Source organism: Egretta garzetta, unplaced genomic scaffold (assembly GCF_000687185.1).
Source record: "Egretta garzetta isolate BGI_Z169 unplaced genomic scaffold, ASM68718v1 scaffold220, whole genome shotgun sequence".
NCBI classification, from domain to species: Eukaryota; Metazoa; Chordata; class Aves; order Pelecaniformes; family Ardeidae; genus Egretta; species Egretta garzetta.
Genome location: NW_009258414.1, coordinates 2,136,670 through 2,148,155, shown reverse-complemented (window position 1 = coordinate 2,148,155; position 11,486 = coordinate 2,136,670). Strand labels below are relative to the sequence as shown.

At 47.8% G+C, this 11,486-nt stretch overlaps 2 protein-coding genes across 2 annotated transcripts in view; both read left to right on the top strand.

The window, feature by feature from the left end:
* ATP11C (ATPase phospholipid transporting 11C) overlaps positions 1-11,486 on the top strand; it is a 58,514-nt gene that overhangs the window by 45,292 nt on the left and 1,736 nt on the right. The window contains exons 26-30 of the mRNA XM_035898546.1: positions 837-972; positions 2,819-2,884; positions 3,709-3,812; positions 5,038-5,191; positions 9,880-11,486. The exon at positions 9,880-11,486 is cut by the window's right edge and continues 1,736 nt beyond it. Coding sequence (XP_035754439.1) covers positions 837-972; positions 2,819-2,884; positions 3,709-3,812; positions 5,038-5,191; positions 9,880-9,996 — 577 coding nt within the window. The 3' untranslated portion in view covers positions 9,997-11,486. The remainder of the gene's footprint in view (positions 1-836; positions 973-2,818; positions 2,885-3,708; positions 3,813-5,037; positions 5,192-9,879) is intronic.
* Positions 10,534-11,486, top strand: part of MCF2 (MCF.2 cell line derived transforming sequence) — a 68,841-nt gene continuing 67,888 nt past the window's right edge. Inside the window, exon 1 of the mRNA XM_035898540.1 lies at positions 10,534-10,630. Within this exon, the coding sequence (XP_035754433.1) occupies positions 10,534-10,630 (97 nt within the window). The remainder of the gene's footprint in view (positions 10,631-11,486) is intronic.

Genomic DNA, 11,486 nt, shown 5'->3' with positions numbered 1-11,486 from the left:
TGAAAATGGTTGCGTTGCTTTACTAGTTAGGAAGAGAAATGAGAAAAGAATGGCAATTTTTGGTTTTGCCATAAATATGCTTTTGTCCCTCATCAATCTTCAACTTCTAAAGGAAGTAATCTGAAAAGATAATGATGCAGGAAACTTTTTTAACTCCTTGCTGCCCTTATGGCCGCTTTCCTCTCCCCAGGCTCTGCCTGCAGTCCATGCAGAGCTCTGCCCATAGCACACCCGTTTGCTGCTGCCTCCATGCCAGATCTCATCCTATATTCAGCCAAGAGCCTCCTGCTACAACCCCCGTGTTAAAAACACCCACCACACGATTCGGGAGGTTATTTTCAGCCTGTGCAGAAAAACACCACTTCCAGAAATGGGACTTGCAGAGCTTTGCTCAAAGAGGGAGTCTGTGCATTCAACAAAAAGGGGGAAACGTGCCACAGATTTGCTGCATCCCATACAGCTCTTCTTTAGCATTGCCCTGGTTTTAAAATTCAGCAGCTAGTGTTAGGTAGCGTGGGCAGTGCAAGGGCTGTGGGAGAGGCTCAGGACAGCATTACAGCTGTTTGCTTTGGGCTGGCTTGGATTTTAATCCAAGTTACCTAGAAGAGAAGGCTAAAACAAATTAACGTGCTGAACCTCGTATGATTTCTCACGACCAGCAGCTGCATATGGCAAATGTCGTTTCTGTCCTCTACGCTGACAGATATTTGTGTTTTACTTCCTTGTCTCCGACAGCCAGGGCTTGCTCCAAAGCCCACTGATCACCTGGCTGCCAGGGGCTTTGCAGCCCATCCTAAACGTGACGGTGATGTTCTTGTTGCTCCATCTCTTGGCAGGAAGGTTTCGGATAATGCAATGCTGCAGTGGAGGCCGTTCCTGTACTGGACCTTCCTGGGCGCCTTTGAAGGACTCGTGTTTTTCTTTGGGGTTTATTTTCTTTTTCAAAATTCATCTTTGGAAGATAATGGAAAGGTAACACCACCAAAAAAAAAAAAAAGATGAAGTGTTTCTTTTATACGCCTGGCAGGGAATATCTACACGCTTAATCTGTGCGGTGTGTCTTGAGTCTTGTCCGATGGTGTAGCCTTGCTTATGGTGTGATTTCTGCAGCAAATGCTTGAAATGAAACATTTTCCAAATTGCCATGGAAACAGGGCAGAGCTGGTTATACTCACTAGGTAAAATAACTAGTCTTACACACAGCTTTATTCCAAGCTGGCGAGCTTTGCACAGGGCTCTTCCACTTTTCTGCATGGTCCCGGGCGTTGGCCCAGGGTGGGAGCAGTGTCTGCCCTTCCCACCGGCGTGCTGCCTGAAATTCAGCACGTGTTCGGCTGGTGACGAGCGATTGAATTATCCCACCTCGATAAGGTGCTGCTTGTCAGCGTAGACGTGCCACAGGGCTGCTTGTACGCTGCTCCGGGGCGGGATTGCAGCCGCCTTCCTCCCTTTGCAGTGGGGGAAGGCTGGTGCTGGGGTTTCGTCACCGTTTCGAAGCCAGCATAAGTTAGCGCCGCTGTCAGAACCAGCAGGCTGTTCTTCTTCTCCCTGCTGTCTGCTTGCTCGTGCCTCTTCTGTCGGGACAAGCGCTTGCATGGCCACGTGAGCAAGGTGTGGGAGCTGCTCTGGGATAATTTGCACAAAGGGAGAGGAAAAAAAAAAAAATTGAATTTTTTTTTTCTTTTTCTTTTTTTCTTTTTTTTTCTTTTTCTTTTTGCTGGTTAACTGAGTACAGAGCAAAGCATTAGTGCAGTGCAGCTGCCACGCAGGGTGGCCTGGGCTGCCTCGGGACCCTTTCCCCAAGGGGGTACGCAGCATGTTATCAGGTCTCGGCTGATGGAAAACTTCTTTACACCATCACTCCTGACCCTTGAAAATACCTTAGCTTTTTTTAGCAGCTAACACTTGGAGAAAAGCTGATGAAATTTAAGTATGTATACGCATACGTTGTATCACTGCCAACGTTTATGGCCCCAGCTGTAAGTAGTCAAGCCCCTGTATTGTAGATTCAGTGCTTTTCTGTATTTATAGCCATTCTGGTTGTATTTGAATAAAACATGAAGCACTGATAACGTTCTGCAAATGCCTTGAGAGGTCAAGTCTATGTGGCACTAAAATAAGATCTGTGGTTATGTCCTGTTCTGTAAACACTTATGCCTGTAAGAACTGCTACCAGCAATTGTTCATAATATCCATGTATGTTTGATTGATTCCTTTTTCGCTCCTATTGACTTTAATTTTTTTGCATTTTTTGAAAACTTTTACATTTCACTTTCTGTTTTAATGTATGCATTCAGATCTTGACAGCCTTTGGTAAGCATCCCTCCCATTCATTGCCATCATTTGGATTCATATACAGTATCTGCTTTTCTTTGTCGTGCGTAGTCACTAGTATCTGCAAACCAAACCAGATGGAAAAATACCCACTGGTGCGTTCTGCAAATGGGACTAAAGCGAGACGATGAGCAGAGGTGTTGCGAGAAAGCAGAGACTGAGTAAATTGCCAAGAAATCATGAAATACAGGTGGTCCAATGACTTGCATCCTCGATTGACATTGCTGTTAGTAGGAGGTTGTACCTGTCACCGTCCCAAGTCTGGTCACCCGTCCGTGTGGCACTGCATGGCACAGGCTAGCGTAGCGGGCGGCGAGTCGTGCGGGGCGCCCGGCGCCTCTCCGAGCATCAATCCCCCGTAGCAGTCACTCCATCCCCTCCTTCCTCGCCGGTCCCTGCTTGCACCCCTGTCCTCATCATCGTTTCTGTGCCCTCTCCGAGGAGATGGACCGAGACGCCTGTGGCAATGTAATGTGTTTTTCAGGTTTTTGGGAATTGGACCTTCGGGACGATTGTTTTCACCGTGCTGGTTTTCACCGTCACTCTGAAGGTTAGGATCTTCCTTCCTTTTTCAGTCACTTATTTTTGCAGTCGTTGTCCAATGCATGTGTACGTGCTCTAAAATCACGTGGTAAATGTGTTGAAGGTGAAGTTTCTACGAATATGTTTCCCACCACACTTGAATATTCTCTTCTTCCATAAAAGCAGAACTTGCTTATGGGCCACTGTCCTTTGTGTAGTCTATGGTCTGTATTCCTGGGCTGTGCTGGTTGATAAGTGTTTATGTTGTGGTTAAATTATTTTCCTGGTTTTTGCCCTCTTCTGAGGACTCCATTTGGTTACGGTTGACTTTTTTCCCCACACTTTCACCCCTTGGTGTTCAGTTCAGAGGAACGATGGAGAACTTGGGTGTCTCCACCTTGTTTCACACAGCGCTAAGCATCAGAGGGGTCACAAAAGCACATCTGTCAAATAATTATAGCAAATCTGCTTTGTTTCACGGGGCTTTCCAGAATGAACAGTTTGCATAAGACCTTACAAAAGGTCTTTTGTGTTTGGTTCAGGACAGCAGGTGGTGGCAGGAGGCAATTACAGTCCCCGTAACCTTTTGGATTTTTCTTTCCTGTAGCATCAGAGGTTGCATCGAATTTATTCTATTAAAAAGTGTCAGTTACAATTAGAAACACACCGTCTTCCTCTTGATGGTGTGCCAATCTGTAGATATTTTGCCTGGTGCATGTATACAGAGGTAGCTGTTTGGAGAACCTTCAACCTTACTGTGAAAGCAGGCTGAAATTTCGCATAAATATGATCAAATATGCTCTGCATCTAATGTCTTTTTTTTTTTTTTTTTTTTTTTTTTTATTCACACAGCTAGCGTTAGATACCCGATTCTGGACATGGATGAACCACTTTGTGATTTGGGGCTCCCTTGCCTTCTATGTGTTTTTCTCATTCTTTTGGGGAGGAGTCATTTGGCAAGTATCTTTCCTTCCTACCATGGTGCTTTCTTAAGGGAATGCCCTGCATTGGCTTTACGGGGGACAAGGCTGCGACATCCCCTAGGCTGGGCAATCCAGAGATTTATGGATGGCAGGGTGCCTGCAGCCATGTTCCTTTCTCTACCGGAGAGGTAACCTAAAAGCAGATAACGCCCTGGTCGCCATCCAGGTGCTTGACTTTGGCAAAGGGTGGTTTGTTTTCCTGCCTGTGGGGTCATTTCTGGTGCTGAGGCCCTTGTCTTCATTGGGAGGTTCTAGGGTAAATATTTCAGGATCTGTTTGTGCATGAGGATGGGAAAGAAAGGAAAAATTGGTGGTGGAAAGAAACCTAGTGATATGGTAGGAAAGAAAAGATGAGGCAGATGCAGAGCAAGGGGACCCTGGGGCAGCTTAAGGGGGAGAAACAAGCAGGAGAAAGCACAGGTCCTGCTGCTGAAATCCTGGATCTGAGTAGGAGGAGAAATTCTCATTGATTTGACCGTGACGAAGATTTTAGTCTTGCAAAAGCAGGCAAGCAACAGTACATCACAAATATAATTAGCTTTCTGTTTCCCGTGCTGGACTAGATGTTAGTGTTGACGTTCACAGCAGACAGCATCTCCCATTTTACACCTTTGCTTTCCCATGGGCGACTGCCATGGGTTATTGGCTAGATCCTTTACCCAGCAGCCTGCTAATAAAGGTGTAGAACTGATGTAAATATTTTAATTGGGGGTCACAGACTTTGTTTAACTCTTCAGCATTCCTAACCAAGAGATTCAGATCTGCGATCCAGCCAGATCTCCATGCTGGAATCTGTGAGTTTTCTGCTGGCGTGTTTAACTTGCATAACTCAATATTTTTCAGTTAATACTAAGCAACAACTGCTTTGGGATCCTTGTCATCAATCATTTATGAGGCATTTTTCGCAAGCATCCGTCGGTTTCCCTCCATCATCAAGGGAGGGAGGAAGAGGCAAATAACCTGTTGGGACCAAGAGTCTCTGGATTTCCATCATCAAAAGCTAAACGAGAAACTATAGCAAAGAGGGCAGGAGATGCGTTGGGAGAAGGGGGGACAGTGTGTTTCTGTGCAGGCCGTATCCATCTCTATCTGAAAGGCAGGCGTTACTGCTAATAGTTTGATCTGACTCTGCCTTTGATTCTGACCTTCTTTGGAAATTTGTGTTAACCAGAATTTATTTGTGTCCTTTCTCTTTCAGGCCTTTTTTGAAGCAGCAAAGAATGTATTTTGTATTTGCCCATATGCTGACTTCTGTTTCCACATGGCTGGCAATAATTCTCCTGATCTTTATCAGTCTTTTCCCAGAAATTCTTCTAATAGTTTTAAAAAATATAAAAGAGAAAAACCATCAGGTAAGGAACAAGATGATGTATCGCACAGTATTTTTAGGAAGACCTCTCTTACTCTTAAGCAGCAGGTGAACCTGTAACAGTGCTGTGCACCACTCGTGTCTTGAGGAAGGCTTTCTAGAGTCTTGTCTTGCTTTTCACATGCCAGAAATGGCAAGAAGCTCATCTAAAAATACTGCCTAGATCTGTAGCGAGGACAGACTCAACCCATGCCTTTCCTTAGTTGCCTTCACTGTATGGAAACCTGCCGTCTCTAATAAGAGTGTTGTAACCCTTTTCCAGCCTGAACTGATCATCAAACCCACCGTAGTGTGTTCTGAAAAAAAGCTACTTGGGTTTATGTCAAAGAACACGCCCGCGATGTTCCCCTTGGGTATGTCCTCAGGTGCCGGTACGGGGGGAACAGGGCCAGGTCTTGTCACATCTGCCCACCCTCCTCAATAACCAAGGGCTCGTACCATGGCGTTAGCCCGCGGTGTTCAGCTCTCCTCAAAAGCGGTCTGGTTTCTCAACAGCTCTCCTCCGCAGCTGAGGAGGAGGGCTCGTTTTAGAAGCGTAAACCATCTCCTAAAAGTTTCCTTCATCACTCCAGCAAACGGTGAATGCCAGCGCTGCCGGGCTCACGGCTCGCGCTGTGCTGAGGCCGCCCCTGCCCCCTGCTCTCTGCTTGCCCAGGGGTGCCGCGCATCCCCGAATATCCCCGCAGCGCTGTCCCCCCGGGCAGCCCCTGCTCACTCCGGCCATGCCTTCGCTCCCTGCGCCCCCCGCACCCCCCCAGCCCCTCTCGTGTCCCTGCAACATCCGCAGGTCCTGCCCTCGGGTTTGCACTGTCCTCGGGCAGCGGTAGGGCACAGCCAAAGGGACATCGGCCAGCGTGGGGTCGCTCCCCACCCCCGGCTGACATCCCGAGATGCTGGTGACGGGGGTTTGGCCAGGGTGGCTCCCCAGCAGCTGGCCAGGCTGGCCATTGCTCTGCCCGCCAGCATGGCTGCAGGGTCTGGCCAGGGTGGAGCTAGCAGCCTGTGGTGGTGGCTCCTGCTCTGCCAGCCATGCCCCGGACCGGCAGGACGGGACCGGCAGGACCGTGCCCCACTGGTCCGACCGTGGCCCCGGAAACCACGGGATGACTTTCCAAATACTGAGGTTCAAACCAGGCTCTTGCATCCTTGAGGCTCTTGTATCCTCTGAGGTTTCAGTATACTTTCCTCAGCTGGGACAACTTGTTATCTTTGGTCCTTATTTAAACATTATGATGTATCTCAATTGAAAAACAAATATATATCTGATGAAGTAGTAAAGGTTTTCCTCTCCCATAACATTTGAAATTCAAAATTGGCACAGTATCGGTCAAGTAAAACATTTATCTGCAAGACAAAAAAAAAAAAAAAACCAAAACATTAAAGTTGAAAGTAATAGAGATGGTAACATGGTTGAATTCTTTGAGGGTCCATATAATTTCTTCCAGTTAAGTATGATTTAATAGTTTCTAGCTCAACACCCCTATGGAATAGGCTGGGAGCGAGGTGCTTTCGGCTGCGGACGTAGGACAGTTCAAGGGCAGCGACCTGGAAGGGTGACCTGGGGACTACCAAGCCTCAGCTCAGCTCCCCTGAGAGGTGACCAGTCTTTGCCTCCAGCTGATGGCCAGAATATCCGTTCCCTCATGTAACACTTGCTTTCAGGAGTGCTTTATATGTATTTAAGAAAAGGCACTTGTGAAATCATTTAGCAAAGGAAGCGTCCACTAGAAAGTCTCTTTATAAGTGGATACCAAACTAAACACAGGCTGAGCCATATTTAAATGTACATTTTGAGTAAGAGCTTTATAAAATGCCTGAAGCAGATGCGAGCCCTAGATGACCGTGTCAGCAATCAGATGCTGAAGTCAGTCACCTGATTTTTAAAGGGATCTAAGACCAGGTAGATGATTTCAAATCAAGACGCTTTTTGAGGATCCTGACCTTAACATCAGAAAAAAACCCAAACATCGGTTTCCCAATGTTGTCCCAATTAAATGAAAGACAGGATTGGGGATGTTATTTAGGTGCCTGTGCACCCAACTTGGCAGCCAAGGGTCCCTCTGGAAGGGGAGGATGGATGGAGGCCAGGTCGATGGGTGTTTGCCTTGACCTCAGTGGGACCAGCTTTCACCTGGAGTTCCCTATAACACAACCCAGCGGCTCTGCTCAGTCTTTATTCAGTTTTCTGTGTGGAAATGTTTCAGTTTGGTTTTTTTGTTTTGGTTTGGTTTTTTTAACTGCAAGGCGCTTTTGTGTTTTCCTTGGTTTCTGCCTTTCTCTTTCTTGTACTGCAATTTTCTGTCTTTTGTGCTGTTGTGAACTAGGTAACGAAGCGCCTTCCTTCCTCAGGAACATCCACTATCTTCATGCTTTCTCAAACTTCCAGCAATCACAGCTTTTCTTGGAGTGAATAAGGTGATTTCCTTTCTGAGTCACTATGTGTTGCTTGCTCTACTGCTTTTTTCCTCCTTCTAACGCCTAACTCCTGAAAACTCATGTTTAGATTTGCTCACCCAGCAAAACCCTGCTTCCCCTGCTCCCTTTTGGTTTAATTTAAAATCTTTTGCTTAAATATTCTGTCTGTCTCTTCCCCTTGGGTCTCCTGCTGCCCCTCGGGTGGGTGAGCTGGTGATGCTGGGGATGCCCGGGTGAGGTGGACGCGGCCAGTGCTGGCTCCGCTCTCCTTCCCCGCTGTAGTTTTGTGCCTTTGGGGCCTAGATACAAACTTCTGGAAAGCGTGGGACAAAGTGGGCTCAGTTGTGGTCATCCTCTGGATGACTCGGCAAACAGCTGGGGCTCGTTTGATCCAGGAGGAGCTCCCCAAATGCCCATCTTGCCCGCTCCATCCCCCTTGTTGGTGCTCCCCATGTTCTTTGTGCAAGTGAATAAGCTGCTGCGCTCAGCATCTCCCAGCGAGGGGGAAGTCTTGGACTTGCTGACCGTGGGGACGGTGGGGCTGCCCCACAGCAAAGTGCCTTCAATATGCGTCCCAGGCGCTTGGTTTCGCTGCAGATCTCCAGTATTACTCGCTGTTTTAACAGTACCAGTTATGTGGAGATCAAGGATGGTTTCCTCCTCCCTCGGAAGCACCTGTGGCATAAACCTCCAAGCCTGAAGTTAACCCTTTTTGGGAAGCAGGGCTAGTTTCTCAATACCCTCTGTGCCTCTTGCACTGCAAGGCCCAGGCAGTATCAATCACCGTGGTACGCAGGGAGCGCGGGTCGCCCCATCCCTCATGATGTGGCTTAGCCATAGATAGGTGCGCGCGCGTCTGACATTGAACATCAACCATTAGGCAGGGGCAAGTGTCGCCTGTGCTGTAAAGTCTTTTTGCCTCGCTGTTGCAGAGCAGCAGGAAGGTGCCTGATTCATTCTCGGCCAGACCTTCTGTCAGACCACTTCTTTTAAGAACGTTCTCAGATGAGTCTAATGTGTTGTAACAGGTACCCTGTCCGAAGGAGTTGGGATGGTTTTAAATGGCATCGATTAACCGAATGTAACCCCTCCCTCAAATCAATTAAACTCTGGTTCTTGTAATCCTCTTGACTATCGGTGTGGGGTACCTGTCCTTGTGGAATGGAGATGCAATGCTTGGGATGCATTTTAATTTGGGGACGTTGTCCTATCCAGCCTTTTCAGAATCCCGTATGTGCACGGATCTTCTCAAACTGCAACATTTCACAGCATGTAAACAAATCTTTCAATATAACTGATATTTTAGGCTAATATTAGCAGACAATTTAGTCTGAGAATGCAGTGAATCGTGCTGACACTGGTTATAAAAGCGAACACTGATGTATTTACAGTGAAGTATTCAAATCTCAGCTATTAAAATGATTCCAGTATTGCATCTGAATTGGACCAAAATCCCTTTTTCTAGGGTGCATGCTGTTCTGTCAGATAGAAATAAGTACGTTCTAATTCATCTGCGTAGATTGGAACTAAACGTGTGTATGTGTCTGTGTATGTCAACGTACGGTGCGGCAGGCATGTCTCCGTGTCTGTATGCGTATACACGCACGGAGAGCATCCTAGTACAAGTTTACTCGATTTTAAACATCATAGTAAGCCTATAGCAGGATAAAAAAGTAAAAGTGCCTAATTGAATTCACAATTTCGCTTTTAGGCGAGATGTTGTGTAGCCGCGTGGTGTCCGCGGCAAACGTAAACCTGTCAATTTTCTGCAAGCTTTTGTACCTGCACCCGCTTCTGAAGAAATGGGTTTAATTGGGGTGGCAGGTCCAGCAGCCAGGCTTGCCAGAGCTCCGAACGTATCTGGCATAAATCCCAGTTTCTGCTTGCCCGGACGTTGCTGGCGAGCCGAGCGGCCCTTCCTTCCCCGCAGACGTTAGGTGGTGCTCTCCACTACCGCATACTGGTGCAGACTGGTGCGGGAGGTGGCTGGGCTGGGGCAGAATGGGAGCTGCAGAGGACAGCGAGGCAGAGGCCGCTTCTCGACTTTATACGGCATTTTTCAGATGGTGCAAATTGATTTATCATCCTGTTACTCAGTTGTGAATGAAATTTGGCACTTTTATTGTGGTCTAATCATTCTTCTTCTCCTATAAAATTCTAAGGATTTTTTTTTCTAAAAATAACACATGAAAAGTTTGGGGGGTTTGGGAACATAACAATTGCAATATATGTGTGTGTTCCTTCTGATTTTTGCAGACTGGCCCCTTTGATCTGCCTATGTTAGTCTCCTACAAACGTATAGAGAATGGTTATGTGAAGACTGAAGATGCTGTTACTAATTTGGCAGAAAGATATCCTCTCGGGATACTTTAAAGTGCTCCATACAAACATTGCGTGTTGTCATACTTTAGGAAAACAACATGGTTTTAACCTGACAGTTGTCTTTAATATTACCAAGGACAGTAAGCAGCCATGCTGATAAAGCAGTAGCCAAGGCGCTGGCCCCACGGTACGCGTTTGTCTTTGGTCTTGTAGCTTCCACCCCCACCCCCCCAAAAAAAAAAATTCTGCCAAATTCTGCATCATTGGAGGCTGAGAAAGCATCTTTAGAAACTCCTCCAAAACAGCGTGGAGCAAAGTGCAAGAGAGCGACGCCAGCCCCGTTTCACACGGGGGCTTCCTCTGCCCGCTGCAGATCTGTCCGAGAGCAGCGGAGAGCTGCTGGAGTCTCTTGCTCTGCCTGACCAAAGAAGTAGCACAGACTTTAAACCCAGTAACAGCCCCCCCCGGTTCCCCGTAGGCACCGGGGAGAGCCTGATCCTTCCGTACCGAAGCTGGATGCAGCCCCGCCAGCATCTCGCCCGGTGCTGGGGCTGTGACCCCTCGGCGGGGGGCTGTCCCCTCCCAGCGATGGATTGCCAGCTGCGCGCGGCAGAAATACTTGAAAATTCCAGAGGAATCTTCGCCGACGGTGCAAAGCGTTCAGTCGCCTATCGGGCTGGGAGCGGTCTGCGGTCCCTACGCAGCGGCGGTGTCCGCGTGGAGACCTGCCGTGCTGGGAAGCGCCGGAGCATCCTCCCGCTGCCGGTTTGCTGATGGGTGCATTCCTGATGGAGAGTGAAGAAAAGGTCATTTTCCCTCGTGTCGTGGCTGTTCGTGATGGAAGGAAGCTTTCGTGGGGAGGAAAGAACCTCCAAAGTTGGGCTGTGCCAGACTTCCAGCTGTTTTGCCCAGGCTCCTGTGGTTGTGCTTACGGTACTGCACCGTGCAGTTGCTTCAACACTTTCAAAGCCTGAGTGGCAGCGCGGTCCTTGGGTGATCCCAGGGACACGGGCTGTGCCTGTAAACCTGCAGGCGTATAAAACTGCATCTTGAGTTATTTGCACTAAGAAAAAAAGAAGCCAGTTTAAAAATAAAATGGATACGCGAACCTGATGTCATTTTACACTTTATTTGGTTTTTAAATTGGCATGTTCTTTTTAAATCTACCTGTACCGTCATTGTGGGAACTTTTTAGGTTGTGCACAGCAGAGGGGAGATGCCTGATGCTCGATTTTTTTTATTTTTATTTTTTTAATTCTCTGATACTTCATACGTGGAAAAAGCAGCTTTTTTTGTTACGTCATCGTAAGCAGTGATGGAGCACCCTGTTTGGTGTGAAGGTCCCCGCTGGTGCTGAGTGCCCGTGGCCCTGGCGCTCTGCGGGGCGATGCACAGGAGTGACTGCGAGAAGTGTTGGGGTCTCCTTGCAGAAGTAACGAGTTCTGCGCCGCGGCTGGGGTTGGCTCCTGCTCTCTCCGCCTTTGTGTCACTTACGCGCAAAGAAACCACAGTTGGGACTAGATGGAACATTCCCTTCATCG